The 16,455-nt window shown below is 46.8% G+C and overlaps 2 protein-coding genes across 2 annotated transcripts in view; one reads left to right on the top strand and one right to left on the bottom strand.

Moving 5' to 3' along the window:
• Positions 1 to 4,969, bottom strand: part of ACSL5 (acyl-CoA synthetase long chain family member 5) — a 48,537-nt gene extending 43,568 nt beyond the window's left edge. The window contains exons 1-2 of the mRNA XM_024756050.1: positions 4,887 to 4,969; positions 1,114 to 1,305 (exon numbers count right to left, since the gene is read on the bottom strand). The gene's annotated coding sequence lies outside the window, so the exon portion shown is untranslated. The remainder of the gene's footprint in view (positions 1 to 1,113; positions 1,306 to 4,886) is intronic.
• Positions 1,996 to 16,455, top strand: part of LOC112406903 (guanylate cyclase 2G-like) — a 50,098-nt gene continuing 35,638 nt past the window's right edge. Inside the window, 9 exon segments of the mRNA XM_024755925.1 lie at positions 1,996 to 2,112; positions 5,958 to 6,132; positions 8,204 to 8,351; positions 10,389 to 10,531; positions 10,534 to 10,745; positions 12,169 to 12,184; positions 12,187 to 12,502; positions 14,636 to 14,727; positions 14,730 to 14,746. Coding sequence (XP_024611693.1) covers positions 1,996 to 2,112; positions 5,958 to 6,132; positions 8,204 to 8,351; positions 10,389 to 10,531; positions 10,534 to 10,745; positions 12,169 to 12,184; positions 12,187 to 12,502; positions 14,636 to 14,727; positions 14,730 to 14,746 — 1,236 coding nt within the window.

Below are 16,455 nucleotides of genomic sequence, written 5' to 3'. Positions count from 1 at the left end.
AGAGCTGGTCCCTTGGCCTCACGGGAGCCCACTTTAGACATGGGAGAACGATGAAGTATGGGAAGATGAGGGTGCCCCCTCTGCCTTTCCATCTTCAGGTTCATGTCATGGCTGGAGGAACACTTGGCTTTGCTTAGTTTCCAAGCTCACCTCCCACAGGGGCAGCTCCCTTCAGCGACGAGCAGAGGATGGCAGAGTGGGTGTCAAGTCTCAGCCATTATAATGCTACTGGGCTCTTCCCTGGGTGCTGTCCTCTTTTACCAACCCGACGAAGAGCTTAGGGCCAGGAGAAGATGGTTTCCTCCAGGATCAAATGCTCAAGTACAGAAGAGTCTGGGTCATTCTAAAGCTCTAGCATCTAGAGGTGCATTCCTGTTCAATCCCACATGCATGAGGGACACCCCCAAGATGTGAGGGAATGATGGAAGGTTTTCACAGCCCCCAAGCATTCTGCATCATGCAGCAGGCTGTAGTGACATACTGACCGGGACTCAAATTCCTGCCCCTCCTCCTCTTAGCTATGCAGCCCAGGCTGCTCTGTTTAACAGCCCAGAGGCACATTATTCATCTGTTACATGAGAACTACACCACCTACCTTACAGGAGGTAACGAGCCAATGAGGTCATGCACGTCACATATCTTGTACAGACACCAGCATGGGATAGTAAGTCTGTTAAGAATTCCCTTCCCTGCTCCCTTCCAAATGGGAAGGGCTGTCAGCAGCAGCTGATGGATGGCCTTTCTAATCATATTGATACGGACATTTCTAAATGGAAGAGAAGGAGACCCACATCCTGGCTTTGGCTATAACCTTTAAAGCTTTTAAGTCTGTTTTATTTGCAGTTAGTGAAATTAACAACTCTCTCTTCCAAGTCCATCTCCTGCCAACATTCAGAGCCCCTTCCATGTTTCCACCCCCTTTTCAATTGATTTTTTCTTTGCCTCCCACGCAAGTCAGCTGAGATTACTATTCAACCAAATGTTATTTCATGTTGTGAAAGAGCCTTAGGCTGAGAATAGACACACGGCCCACTGTCTTCTCCCCAACCACCCCTACCTCTGCTCTCCCATAAACATATAAGCTATGGAGCAGGTAGCATTATTGCAGCTTACCTTGTAAGAATACTCTCGCTTCCGGGGTCCAGGAAACACGGCCCTCACAGCTGGCGGTACTCGTTCAGCACCGCATTCAGCTCCTGAGTCCGGACGTTTCCTTTAGTGATGATGCCTTTCCTCAGCGCCCGGGTCAGGACCACACCTGAAGCCAATGAGATTGGCTAACCAGCTCTCCTGGAACCTTTGAACCTGTTGCAATAGAAGTTCAAAGGTAGAAGTTACCTGTTCAAACACTTGTGGTAACCTGCGACAGTGAGAAGTGTAGGATTTGGCAAAAGTTTAAAACAGGAGAATGTTATGCAATGGGCTTTAGAGGAAGAAAAAAAAGAGAGAGAGTCGTCAGCTCAGAAAGCTAACGTTTAACAAGCAAAACATTGTATAAAGCCCATACCTCAGGGAAACTGGAGGGGTTAGACAGGGCTTTGCACCTGCTTTTTGGGCAGAATCCTTGAGATTGTGACAGGAAGAGGAAAAAAGTGCTCCTTGAGTTTAGCGGGGAGAGAAAAATGAGACACCACTCTAACTGCCTCTAGCTTTAAGATTCAGATAAGCAGAGGCCTGCATTTTAGAGATGAGCCTTCTTCTAGAAGGGGCCAGTGACCCCTACAGAATCACAGTGTCTCCAAGACAATCAAATAAGGCAAATCACTCTAGAATCTAGACAGAAGGACAGGCATAGCCGGGTGGGATTTAGAATGCAGAATCATGGATACAGCCTACCCCACCCACGGCTCAGCGAGCTCTGGAAGAAGCAGGGTTGCTGTTGCATCACGGTCCAGCCTATCCTCCTCTGTCTTTCCATTTTAAAGTCACTAGTCACCATTCTCGAGTCCAAAATCTTTAAGACTGCAAGGCATCATCACCAAACAAAAACGCTGGATGGAGATGCAAGCGGCTCTGGAGATCATTTGTGATCTCTATTTTATAGGTGAGGCCGATGAGGCCTTTTCAGGTGAAAGAAATCACTCAGAATCATGCAGTCAGTTAGTAGTCAAGGTAAGGCCTGACCCAGGCCCACAGACAACCACCGCAGTGCCTTTGCCCCCATATGGTGCTGCTTTGTTGCTAAGTGTTCATTTCACCGCTAGCAGACCTCAAATACTTGAACGTTTTCTGAGTATCAGGCCTGCAGAAATTCATGGAAATGCTGCATTAGGTTTCTTCTCACTGTATTTGGTTGGGCGGCTAATATCGAAATCAGAAACCAATACCACTTCCTGCTGACTCTGTATGGAGGAGTGGCCACCTCACTGACAAAGAGGACTTATTTGGCCAGATTCTTATCCAGGTCGTAGGCGCATTGACTCTGTAAGCTCACTTCTTGCCATGGAGCCCTAGTCCTACCGTAGGACCACAAAGAAAAGGCTTCTAAGAGGTGGCTAAAGAAGATACAGTTCGATGGGAACTGGGGGCTGAGGTCCCACTTGATCGCATTAATGCCAACTTGTGTTAAGTAGCAACCCACTGAACACCTGCCAACGCCACGCTAGCCAGAGAGCAAGGTGCTCCAGGCCAGTTGTTCCCAAACTCCAGTGAGCATGACAGTCTCCCGGAGAGCTTGTTATACCGATTGCTGGGCCCATGCTGTAGCTTCTGATACGGTGGGCCTGGGTCAGGGCCTGAGAATCTGCATTTCTCACAATTCCAGCCGATGTGGAGGCTGCTGGTTTGGGGACACTCTTGGACCCCCCACTGCTCCAAGCAGCCACCCCGCCTTCCACGGGCTCAACTACTGAACTGTTCAAAGGAACTCTGCATGGGGTCGTTTTGGCTCTGGTGATCCTGCCATTGGGAGGACAACTTAACACAGATTGGAACTCATGATATGTTCTAGGAGAGAGGTGTTGCTCAAGAAGACCAGCGAGAGGGCCAAGACCCAGGGAGGGTGCTTTGACAACAGCAGGGGTTATCGCCACTCACTCTTCTCCTTTAGGTAAGTGTAAGTCAGCGCTGACAGCATCCCAGCTAGACGACCCATGTGGGTATGAGTGTGGGTGTGGAGGGGGCATCACCTGATCTAATAACCTTCGCTTTATTCTCAGGGGCACCTGAGACCCCAAAAGGTGCAGCAGCCAGCTAGGGTGAGGCATCAACTTAGTAGGAGAGGGGAGTCCAGAACCCAGGCCTCCATTGCCCTAGCAGGCCACTGTCTCCTGATCAACCATGGTTTCCTATAACATCTCCCTTCAGAAAAACACATGTTCGATAAGGCTCTGCAACACCCTCTGCTTCTCTCTCCCTTCCCACAGCCATATGCATTGAGAAATCAATAAAAAGCAAATTCCTTTCCTGTCCAGGCATCCCATGTCCTCTAAAAAGTGCACACCTTCATTGTTACATGTCATTCACAGGTGAGGTGCCTGAGGTGAGGAGTCTGACCCAATAGCTGCAGTTCTGACACACATACTCCCTGCTCCGGTCGGGAGGTTGGGGGAGGTATTGGGGGGGAGCAGTATACACTCCTTCACTCCTTCCCCTCTCGTAGGGACAAGGGAACCGCACATCTCATTTACAACAGTTCGAGAAGACCAGAAGCCAACATTCCAGAGTTTTGTAACACAGCCTGGAAACAGCCAAGATACCTCTCACCATAGGGCTGGCAGCTCTTTGGAAGCAGAAACCAGGTTTCCCCTATTTTTGAAAGCAGGGAAAGCCAGACCTTCTCAGTAGGCCAACTTTACATAGCATCACTGCATTTGTACAGCTCCTCCCAACTTACAAAACACCTCCAAACTAACTCTTAACAAACCTGCGAGGTATAAGTGGGGACAACACCTTTCACACCTTCAGGCTCCGTGACAAGGACTTCGTTTGGCCCTCACAGTAAATCTTCCAGGTAGTTATGATTTGTGTGGGTGAAAAGATGGAGGCTCAGAGCAGGTACGTTACCTTCCTGAGAAGATGATGATGACGGTGAGGCCAAGCATTTAAAAAATAATAATTTCAGGCTATTTTGCAAAGCCATGTGATTCGCAGCTTGTTCCTGAAAAGGAGACCTTTATTCGGGAGCAGAATTGGTGGCAAGGCAGATTTTAGAGCAGGTTGGGAGGTGTGAATCAGTCAGGGAACCAAATATTATTTAAAGGTCTTTGGGGTGTTTCCAGATTCCAGACATCACTGAACCTTCATGAAGTCCCTCTAGAGGAAAGTGGAATTTCTCCTTTCGGTAAAACCTCTGCCCTCGGAATCCAGATGGCTCGTCTGCTGTAGCATACTTCACTGGATTCAGATTGTGGACTAGCTACTCAACAACGCTCACTGTCGGCATTCCGAGGGAGGGCAGAGAAGGAAGCTGGAGATGAGAAGGGGCGGCACAAGGTGTGTGGAGTAGCTGGGACGGGTGGGGTCCGCTGGACACTTATTTAGGAAGGATCTGAGGCTGTTTTGACTGCTAATCCAAGTCTTTAGAAGTCAGGCGACATGACCCAAGAAGAAAGAGAAGCAGAGTCCTAGAGCTATAGGCTGAATCTCTTCATGTTGACTCAGTAGTGATGAATCAGAATGCCATGTCCTTCCCTGGAGTCAGCTGTACAGCAGGGCAGAGGGTGTGATGGCTCAAAGTGGGCAAAATGAGAGCTGTGATGGACTGACCTTTAGCTTCCCGCATGGCAGAGCTGACTTTGAAGTTTAGCCTTCCACTGAGATGTGAAAAGAAAGGGGCAAAGTTCCCTAAACGCTTAACAAGATGCCCTAACCGACCATTCCATACCCACCCTTTCCTTGGTTATCTGATGTTTCAAAAGGCTAATGGCGCTCAAAGTACACCTTACCGAGGAGCAATCTTAGGTTCCCAGGTCAGCTCCGTTCTGAAGGCCTTCGAGATGATCGTGAATATTGTCGAGCACTTCCCGTGTGGCCCCACTGCGCGGAGCTCTCTGCAATACCCCGTTTAACCTCAGAGCAGCCCTATGAAGAAGTTATTGTCATTTTGCAGAAGAGGAAAGGCTGAGAGAGGTCAAGTTGACTTGCCCAAGGCACGTGGCTAACAGTTGGCAGAGTCTTTTGTGAGCTCAGGTCACCCTGAGTCCAGAACCCAAGCACATGTCTATGATTAAGGATGACTCATCCCATGAACCGCATGCGATATATAAACCCCGTGTGTTTATATATTTCCCTTGGGAACTCTGATTGGTATCTCAAAGAGAATTAAGAGCCATTGCCCTGGAGGAAGGAGAGCCCAGTGCCAGCCACGGGAACCTGATGCCCAGGGTGGAACAACAGCTCCCTTTCCCCTCCTCAGAAGGGCTTCCCACCTGCCTGGACATCCTTCCTGATGCTGAGAGCCTCGCTTCCCGCAGTTGAAGGCGGGCTGGGGGGCGGGGGGCAGTGTACCGCATCTTTCAGCTGTGCGATCCCCAGCTCTTTCTGCTTTGTTGTCTGCTGTGCTGGGAGCGGCCACTGTGCTATTGTAGGCCCCCGTGTTAGGCACACGGGAGAAGCTGACCCCGCAGCTCAGTGTCCGGAGCGGCCTGTTTTGCTCAACTCGGGCCGCTGGCAGTAAACAGCTGGGGCACCTGAGCTCCTGAGGTCACTTGCCCATTCTTTGTGGGAAGGAAGTGTTACTTAAGCGTGAGCACTTAATTGACAAGAATGGTGTTCGCACAGATTGCAATACACAGCTTCCCCCGACCCCAGATGCTCGCCCTGTGCCTCCCCTCCCCCAGCTAACACTCACAGCGCAGATTGCCTTGCGGGCTTGGACCTGAGCTTCCCAACTGGCGAGCCACGGGACACCGGTGGGCCAAGACATACTGGTGCCTCAGCCCTCACAGTGCTGGGTGTGCGCACGGCCAGCCCCGCCTAGGGCGTTCAGTGTGTCACATAAATACTATTATTCTCAGGGTCACGACGTCAACGAGGTTGCAGCGACACAGGCAACTTGCACCTTTCTCAGCAAGAGCACCCCAAGAACATTTAAGAATCAGATGGAAAGGGTGAAGGTCCTCAGAGAGGCGGCAGCTCTAAATTCCCAGAACTTTCAACAACCCCATAGGAGACATCACTATTTCCCAGCTGGTTAGAAGCGTAGCTCAGAGCAAAGATTTAGACGTACGCTGTCCAATACTGTGACCAGTAGCTACATGTAGCAACTGAGCGCTTGAAATGAAGAAAGTCTGCACTGAGACTTGTTTAAGTACAAAACACATGCCAGGGCTTCCCTGGTGGCTCAGCGGTTGAGAGCCCCCCTGCCGATGCAGGGGACACAGGTTCGTGCCCCGGTCCGGGAAGATCCCACGTGCCGCGGAGCGGCTGGGCCCGTGAGCCATGGCCGCTGAGCCTGCGCGTCCGCAGCCTGTGCTCCGCAACGGAAGAGGCCACAACAGTGAGAGGCCCGCGTACTGCAAAACAAAACAAGACAAAACAAAAAACAGAAAAAAAGCACATGCCAAATTTTGGAGACTTAGTATGAAGAAAATAACATAAACTCTCAATTTTTAAAATATGGATTACATGTTGAAATGATAATATTTCAGATAAACTAGCTAAGTATTTCTACTTGTTTCTTTTAATCTTCAAATCTGTCTGCTGGGAATTTTAACATTACCTAAGTGGCTCACACTCTATTTTTCATGGACAACACTGATTTAGACCAAAGATCCTCTGTCTTAATGCCTATAGGACACATGTGAAAGGTGGTGTTACCCAGTGTCAGCATGTTATAACTGCTCTGGGTGAACTTGAAAACAATGAGGTCTTTGACCTGTTCCTCTGGGTTCTGTAGCAGTAACAGTTTGTTCCTTTGGGTTTACATACCTCCGTTCAACAGAGGTTATGATCTTCTCGACGGAAGCGATAGCTCCTTATTATAGAGCTGCTTCTGTTCACTGACTGTTGTTCTGGGCCAGGCACTATGCTGTGTGAAAACTTGTCCCAGCCACAGCTTCAGTCTCATTCCAAATCCGTGCGCCCCACCCTTCTGCTACGCTGCCTCTTACGGGGGAGTGTGGGAGAAATTTCAGACAGGAGCATCAGTACTTTGGGGGTGCCATGCTCACACCTCTCCCCTTGCCAAGCCTTTAAGGACATTGTCCTCTGCTTTGCAGTCTTGGTTCCCTGGGCTCGCAACATGGGGGAACATCACTGAGTGCCTGGCTAGGGAGCAATTTGGGAGCTTTTAACACGAGCAGAGCAGAAACGCCAGGAAGTGGGAGGGTACTGGTCTCTGTAGACCAGAAGCTGAAAAGGGTGGAGGAGCCAGAGGGACATCCTGCCTGGCTTTATATAGCTACGCACCAGAGAGACGCCACCCAGATGACAAGCCTGGTGCTACCCAGGTCCCCTATTGGCTTGGATGGAGAAGCATGTCCTTTTAATGGGTCGAAAGTGTATAAGCCCCAGAGGAAGATGCGTTAAGGCAAGGACACATTCTTTGTTTGCTCAGTGTTTGGACACTGTGACAACAAAGGTGTTCTTGGAACACTTAAATTTTTATGGAAAGTCATTCCATCACTGCTATATATTTAGTATCTTGATTACTGAGCAGATAGCTGCCCCTCGTCCCTACTAGTTTCTAGAAGGTTTTGCTCTTCATGCTAAGACTAATTAGGGGTTGGGGACAGTAATCTGGGAGGCAGAATCAAAAAACACAGAATAAATCTTCAGATCGGAAATCTGGCATTTAGGCTGGATCAATCTGCTGAACTTCCGATTAGATCTGTAGCCAGAAGAAAACTTGAAAGTATTGATTAGAAGCTCCAGGTTGTCAAAAGCAACTACTCAGGCATCAAAAACCCATTCCCGGTAAAAATGGGCACGAGAAATAGCAACACATTACAGGCCAGAGGAAGAGTCTATTTCAGTAGCACAGGACGAATAGCGAGGGTTTGAAGTACAGATGAGACAGGCAGCGTCCCCAGGAGGGAGGATTCTCCTCCCTCACATCAACCTTTTCAGAAACAATCAGCATGTCCTCATCAGAAAGCCAAGGCCGGTGCCCCATCCTCGGCTTTCTGGGAGCAGTCTGCACACAGTTACCTAAAGGAGTGGCTTTTGGATTTAAGGAATTGCCTTTTGTTGCAGATCTAAGAAACACAATCTCCCCTTTACGCAAGTTCAACCTTTACTCCGCTCTCCTACGGCTCTTTAGACATTTACTTACCAGGAGATTCTTTTTACTTGACTGCATCACAACTATTGGCGAGTGCTGAGAACACAAGAGGGAAGTTTGAAGTTCGTACCCCGGTAGGTAATAGCCACTTTCGACTTGCGCTTACTTGTAGGATGGTTGGTACAAGGTATGCTAGACCTTCAGGAATGTTCCCTTTAGGAACCTGTAAGCAAGATCTGGAAAGAAACTGCAGCCATCACCGAGCATGGAGTACTTGGTTAGTTATGAATCCACCAGGGCCCTAGGGTTTTAGGGCAAGAAGCTGGTAAGGTCAGAAATCTCAGCCCTCTGCCATTCCCTCTGCCCACTTCACAGATCAGAAAACGGAGGCTCAGATGCAGTCTTACAGACTCTGGAAGCCTGAGGGTGTTGCCTCGTCCCAGAACACACCGTGAGGGGGGAGAAAGAGTGAGGGCAGAAGTGATGGCTGCCTCTCCCTTGGTCTTTCCCTCCAGGTGGGAAGCTCCAGCCTGACTTTATTGTATTCCAAGTGAGCCAAACACCTGTTTCTCTTTCTCACCTTCTGGAGAAGTTCCAACCCACATCATTTCAAACCTTTCCGTTTTCTCTAAACGTGATGAGTCCACAGATTTACAAATTGAAGGGAGGGAGGGGCAAATGGGAGGGGAGGAAAGACAGGTGGAAAAAAGCTAGTCCCATCACCCTGGATACAGCTAATCTCATCTGATTTTGTATGCTGAACAGCTGGCCCTATATCTGATTTATGGCCCAGCTGGTCAGCAGTGAGGAAACTATAAATTAGGAAAAGAGAATCCTCCCTCTGTAATAATCTTTTCAGGAAACAGAGATGAGATAACACATCTAGGAATCAAAATGCTAACATAGGGAACCAAGCTCTGCATCTCTGGGGGCCAAGCACAGATTACTTTTGTTCCAAAACATGGTGGGATAAAACAACATGGCCTCTCCCATCTACCACCACTGGTAACTTGCAGGCATAAGAATCTCCTAGAAGAGAGCAAGGCTGGAGAAGCAAAGTGGAGAACAGTGTACCCCCTCCAGCAGCCACAATCTCCCTGGTTTTAACCTCAGGCCTTGCCACTCCAGCCAATCAAGCACTTCGTACAAAGTGGGTGGGCCTGTTACCATGGCAATGGTTTCCGGACGATGATCGCCATTACCTAGGCCACCTGCATCTCTGTCTCCCTCTCTCTCTGAGGGCAGTGGAGACTTGGAAGGGGCTTAGTTCAGCAGAGAATAAGCCAAGTGCATAGAAGTGTGAGGGTCCAGACCAACGTGACGTGCTCCTGACCCAGGAATTCAGACAGCGTGAGTTTAACTCCCTGTGATTTCACTCTGCAAATACAAGTCTGTAGGGTTTATTTTCAATTAAAACTTTCACTTTTCTTCCTTATTGCAAAGACATGAAGATAAAAATATGAGAATTAAGCAGAGAAGAAAAAACACCCATAACTCCTATCGCCCAGAGTTTTTATTCGTTTGGTGTGTATAATATTTGTTATGCAACTTTATGTGCTTTTTAAAAACACAACAAAAAATGGAATACTATTCATGTCGTTTGAAAGTGTGCCTCCTCTCTTAATAATTGTGACTATTTTTCTAAGTCAGTAAGTGCACATTTAATATATCATTTTTAATGACTGCCCTCCTCAGTCACATGGATTCACTCCATCTGGGCCCCTACTATTGAACATGGGGGTTGTGCCTAGTTTTTGAAAAAAATTAGAGAGGGAAAAATAGAGAGGGAAAGTAACATGTCCTAGGTTACACCACTAATACGTGATGGAGTCAGAATTCCAGGCTAGGCCATCTGTCTACACTTGAGTGGTTCCCATGATTCTTATTTTACTAGTGGAGAGGGATCTGGGGGGTGGAGAGGGAGTGGGGGTTATGTGGCTTGCCAAGGACCATGGAGTTTGACAGTGGTGCCACTGGATCAATTACCAGGGCCTTGCTGGCTCCCTGTCCCAGCCTCCTTCCACAGATTTCTGCTTATAGATGTGTTAGGACAGACTCTGGAAAGGGAAGGTTTCGGTTAGTTAACAGCACTGAAGAGAAAGCAAGCTGTGGTCCTCAGGGAACTGCACACTGTCATTTAAGCTCTGGGCACAAGTGGTCAGGAGGCTAAGCCTCTCAGGGTTCTGCAGTGATCCAGGTGTTAGACTCCATCCACGGCTCCCAGGACAGGTGCTGAGGCCCCACTCGGATCTGGGCCCTGTTTGGGGGTTGAATGCCAAGCTGGCCACCCAACCTTAGTTCTGATGCTCTTTGTCAGTGTCCTGGTGATGTGGCTTGAGGCTGCTAAACTCACTGGGGGGTTCCAGGCCCCCCATTCAATGTGCAGAGGCTGGGTGCCGGACTCCAGATTGCCATGGACAAGATCAACTCTGAGCTGGCAGACTTCGGAAGTTTCAGCTGGGAGTTTACCTACACCAGCTCAACCTGCAGCGCCAAGGAGTCTCTTGCTCTTTTCATCAGCCAGGTCCAGAAAGAAGAAATTTCTGCCCTGTTTGGACCAGCATGCCCAGAAGCAGCAGAGGTAGAGTATACAGCCTTCTAAGAAACTCTGAGTTTCCATTGGAAAGGGTGGTCTTAAAGATGATGGTATAGACTTGAATAATCTCTTGACTTGATGACATTATTATAAATAATAACTGTATAAGTCTTGTGTACCATTTCTTTGAGATGTAATTAGACCGTGCAATCAGAACAATGAATACTCTCTTTAAAGAAAGCCTCTCAAATCAATAGTTGTTAGTTCACTCACTAACTTGATGTGGATTGCTTGGCCTTGGTGCTGTTGGATATGGACTCATCATTCACTCTAACATTGCCAGCCACGTGGCTCAGAAAAATTAAGAAGAAATTGAATGCTTGGCTTTAAATGGAAAAATAACATCTGTTTGTGTAGGTTTCCCTTTGGCATGTATAATAAATTATTCAGTGATGGGAAAGAAAGAGGGAAAGGATGAAGTATGACAGATTGCCATAAGCTAAGGCAAGACAATGAGAGATGTGAATGATTTGTGTCCGTTTAGCTAATGAGATTAGCTCTGTTGATGTCCTTGGGTGTCTTGTGCTCTGAGAGGTATAGATGCAAAGGCTGAATAGATGAGGCAGCATGGCTCTCACGGTCAAAAACACCGCAGTACTATTATTAGTGGGTGCTACAGAGTTAAGATTTGAATTTGAATCTTAGTGTCTCCTAGAATTCCCCATTTGACACATTCCCCATTTGATCAACAAAGCCTACCCATTCTTCAAAGTCAAGCTCAAATGCCACGGAGCGTTTCTTTATCCCTCTACCCTCATCGTTCCCATCTCTAATTCCCAAATCAGAAGTAACTTCTTACTTCTCTAAGCTCCTCTAAATCTATTGTCTATAAATATTGAAGGGCATATTTAACTCTACAGCTGTTTTTACACGTCTTAACTCCTGTAATAGTTGATCACAAGATCTTTTTAAGAGGAAGGTCTCTGAAGTTCCCTGTAAATAGCAGGCTCCTAGTGGGAAATGAATAAGGAACAAATTAAGCAAAAGTGAGTGCACACACCTATGAGTGTGCACTCCGTAACCACATTACCTGAATCCCAAGCCTGCTGCACTATTTGCTAGTTTTGGAACTTATTATTACATTCTGTGCCCCCGTGTTTTCATCTCTGAGATGAGATGGTAATAGCTACCTGATAGAAAATGTAAGAATTGAGATAATATATGTAAGCTCTTAGTCGAGTGCTTGGCACGCAGTAATCACTAAATAAATGCTGGCTATTGTTACTCTTGTGCTCTGAGGTTTTGCATCCTTAAGTTGGATCCAAGACGTTATCATCAGTATTCCAAAAGAGAAGGGAAGTATGACCCATAGACTCACTGAATCCAAAGTTTATGCAGATATTTTACAATGGGGTTGGAGTGTAGCAAAACTCAATTATGGAAAGACATCCCTTTGGTTACTTTCAAGGTTATTGGTTTGCTGGCTTCCCCATGTTTGACTTTGCTGGACAAACAGCAAAACTGGAGAACAACTTCTTGTATGACACCTGTGTGAAACCTGTGCCACGCATGCACAGGGTTGGTGATGTGCTCCAGAAAAGCCTCCAGTACCTGGGCTGGAAACACACTGGGATGTTTGGAGGTCACTCTGGGACTTCCTCCTGAGACGGAGTGGATGAGTTGTGGAGGATTGTAGGGAATGAACTCAAATCCCATTTCACCATCACCGCCAGCATGAAATACACCAACAACAACCCAGCCTTCCTTCAAGAGAATCTTAGGAGCCTGTCATTGATTTCCAGGGCTAAGTAGGAAAGAATCTTCTGTTGCTTATGTTTAGAGGGGCAAATAGAAAAAAATGATTGAAAAAAAAAACTAAGAATTTTTCATTTTTCTATGAGGGTAAAAAGCAGATGAAAACAGAGTATAGAATTAAGGATACATAAAAGCATTACCAAACAACAAAAACTTTTTTTTTGTCTAGAGTGAAATCTTCGAGCTATAGTGTCATGATGTACAGAGTAATTTCTGGAAGCACCTGCTAGGTGGGCTGGGTCTTGGACTTGGATGTTCGTTCAGAGAATGGGCTCTGGAGACAGACATCCCTAGGTTTGAAACCCGCCTCTGACACTTTCTAGCTGTGTGTTCTTGAGCAAGTAGCTTAACCTCTCTGTGCCTCAGGTACCTTATCTGTAAAACAAAGACAATCATCTTACCTACCTCATAGAACGGTGAGGATTAAATAAGATCGTGCCTGCAAAGTGCTGGATATAGTAACTGATCAACACGCCATAGTGAATATGGTTGTGGTGGTGCCTCTAAGGCTCTACTTTCTAGCAGGAATTAGTAGTGGACTCCTTTCTCTTCTTCCAATAAACCAAGCTCCTTCTGGCTTTGGGACTTTGGGACTTGGTATCCCTTGGCCTGGAGTTCCACTGCAATCCCACCTCATCCCACCCAGTGTTCTTTCCATAGGTAGCTTGCTCTCATCCTTCCAGACTCAGCCCAGAGCCCATCCCATCTCCTCTGAGGGGCCTTTCCCAACTACTTGACATGGAGCGATTCCCCCTCCCCACATTAGTATCACAGCATTCTTTCCCCCCTTCATTCATCAGAATCTTGAACGATCTCTCTAATCTCTTCACTTGTATATCGTCTGTCTTAATGTCAGCTCCCTGAGAACAAGGACCTTCTCTTTTGCTCACTGTTGTATCCTATGCTTAGTGCATTGCCTGGCACCTAGCTCGAGCTCAGGTAAATAGATTAAAATTTATCTCATTTAAAAAATAAGTCACTAAGGACTTCCCTGGTGGCGCAGCAGTTAAGAACCCACCTGCCAATGCAGGGGACACGGGTTCGAGCCCTGGTCTGGGAAGATGCCACGTGCCACGGAGCAACTCAGCCCATGCGCCACAACTACTGAGCCTGCGCTCTAGAGTCTGTGAGCCACAACTACTGAGCCCAAGTGCGCCACAACTACTGAAGCCCGTGCGCCTAGATCCCCTGCTCCACAACAAGAGAAGCCACAGCAATGAGAAGCCCGCGCACCACAACGAAGAGTAGCCCCCGCTCACCACAACTAGAGAAAAGCCCCAGAGCAGCAACGAAGACCCAGCGCAGCCAAAATTTAATAAATAAATTTATTAAAAATAAATAAATAAATCACTAAAATAGATAACCAACAAGGATTTATTGTATAGCACAGGGAACTATACTCAGTATTTTTAACAACCTATAAGGGAAAAGAATCTGAAAAAGAATATATATATGTGTGTGTGTGTGTGTATATATATATATATATATATGTATATGTATATCTATATCTGAATCACTTTGCTGTACACCTGAAACTAACACAACACTGTAAATCTATCATACCTCAATTAAAAAGAAAAATTCTGAAGCAAAAAAAAAGCATGCTCCAATTTAAAAATAAATACATAACAATAAATCAATATTTCATTTTTGTTCCCTCAAAAAGCATGCTGATGTGTTTGGATGGAAGAAAAATACCATGGCCTACTCCTTTTCCCCCCACCCCATCTCAGACAGTCTCAATGCTCCTGGTTCTAGGTCCTCCGTCAACGCAACCTACCTGATGATGAGTCACAAGCCAGATCTATTGCTCTGAGTCAGTTAAACGAAGAAACTAGAGCACAGAAGTGGTCTCAAACTTTCTCGATTTGTGCTTTGGGAGAGAACTGCAGCGAAGACTTTAGTTCCGCAAGACGAAAGCTGCCAGTTTGTACGCTACCGGCACGGTTAAAGAAGGACACGCTCTGGGAACAGTTTAGACCTTCCTATTTCCTAAAGCACGCTCAAGAAAAACAAAGTTCATGTCTCATTTCTAGTGGTTTTAAGCTAGACTTTAAAACGTGTATATCTCTGTGTGTGTGTGTGTACACACGTGCAACTGGCTGTCTGTCTTCTCTTACAGTTCTTATCTTAATCTGCAACTCAGGAGACGCAAAACTTATCCTGCCGCCTGCAGAGAACCTGGCACTCCACACAGGAGAATTCGTCTTTATCATTTGCAGCAGCTGGAGGTGGGTGCTGATGAGAGTCAACGGCTCCCGCAGGAAGAGGTAACAAGCATGCAGCACTTGCTATGTGCCTGATGCATTAGCTCACTGAATACTCAACCCTAGGAGGCAGCTACTCTTGTGTCCTCAACTTAAGATCAAGAGACTGAGACTGAATTGAAAGAACCTACCCAGAGTTCGTTTGCACAGTTCCTGGGACGGGGACCCGGGCCTTGAACCAGGCTGCTGGTTCTGGAGCCTGGTCCTCTGTAGTCTACATCAGCAAACACCAGCTGAGGAAAAACCGTCATTCCTCCCGGGTGGCTGAGACCTCCCCAAAGGCTCTCAAACTCAGTGGCTTTCACTTTCTTTTCTTCCATGGCCACCTGTGTTTGAGCCCCAACAATGACCTGGAGAAACCAACACTCTGGTCTAATGAGGCAATCTGTAGGTGGTTTGGTTCCTTTGGTAACGATAGGGATGGCTGACATGTACCACGTACCTCCCATGAGTACCGAGTTATACATTATACCTGCATCGGTGCACTAGATTTTCCCAACAGCCCCGTGAGGCAGATAGAGAGTCCATGCATTGTTTACATGCATCATTGCATTCAATATTTCCAACAGCCTTATAAGGTACAGATTATTAGCATTCCAACTCACAGATGAAAAAATTGAGGCTTAGAGAAATAGGGTAACTTATCCAAGATCTTGGACCTCCTAAGCTGGTCTTTTGGACTCTGGGACTGAGCCCTTGACCCCAACAGCTCTGCCTTGTGGAGTGTGTACTGAGTGCCAGGCCCCACTGTGAGCACTTGATAAACTAACACTCATTTCAGCTCACACCACCCTAAGGGGAGATACTTTCATTTTCCTCATTTTACAGATGAGAAAACCGAGGTCCTGAGAGGTGAAATAACTTAACCAAGGCCACACGACTAGTATGAGGGAGACCTAGTAGTCAAACCGGGTAGGCTGGCCTCAGTGTCTGTACATTTAACCACCACACAACGCCAACAGGCTTCTAAAATAAAGCCCCTTGTATTGATATTTAGCTATGGACACACTGTGTAATTTTTCCAGCAGTTCTCTCTTTCTAAAATGAGCTTGTTTTATATGATCATAAGAAGTTGAAATGGGGCGAAACGGAGTAAAGGAAGATGCATAATAATGCTCGAGGTTTCTTTTATCTTTTTATCATTAAGTATTTCAGACTGCCAAAAGTGTCTCAGGTTTCGTTGGGCAGCCAGTTGGAATTCTAATCGTAAGCCAAACTTTCCAGAACCTCCTCCTACCTTCCCTTTGCATTGCCATCCACCCCCTTTCTCTTTACTTGTCCTCTCACCTCTGCCTGCAGACAGACGGGAAGGGGAGAGGATGCACCAAGTCTCAGGATCAGCAGGGAAGCCCTGCCAACCCCCTCGTCACGTTCTCCCCAAACCTTGATAATCAAATTCCAATTGGCTGGAAACGCAGAAAGAATATAGGACTAAAAATAGACCACACGACGTCCATGAAAGTGAATTCATGCTGCTTTAAAAAAAGAATAGCATAAATCCATTCCCTAAAAGTGTTCCCAATATAGGCTGAAGTTGGCAAAAATCAAGTTGCAGAATACCATTATAGCATGATACTATTTATGTAAAATGCACATATGCTCACACACACTTCTGTACACGTCTAGAACATTCGGATACCTCTCAGAGGAGACAAGAGGGAGCTGTAGGGAAA

Source organism: Neophocaena asiaeorientalis, unplaced genomic scaffold (genome assembly GCF_003031525.2).
Source record: "Neophocaena asiaeorientalis asiaeorientalis breed wild unplaced genomic scaffold, Neophocaena_asiaeorientalis_V1.1 scaffold85, whole genome shotgun sequence".
Lineage (NCBI taxonomy): Eukaryota > Metazoa > Chordata > Mammalia > Artiodactyla > Phocoenidae > Neophocaena > Neophocaena asiaeorientalis.
This window is presented reverse-complemented; position numbering and strand designations above follow the sequence as displayed.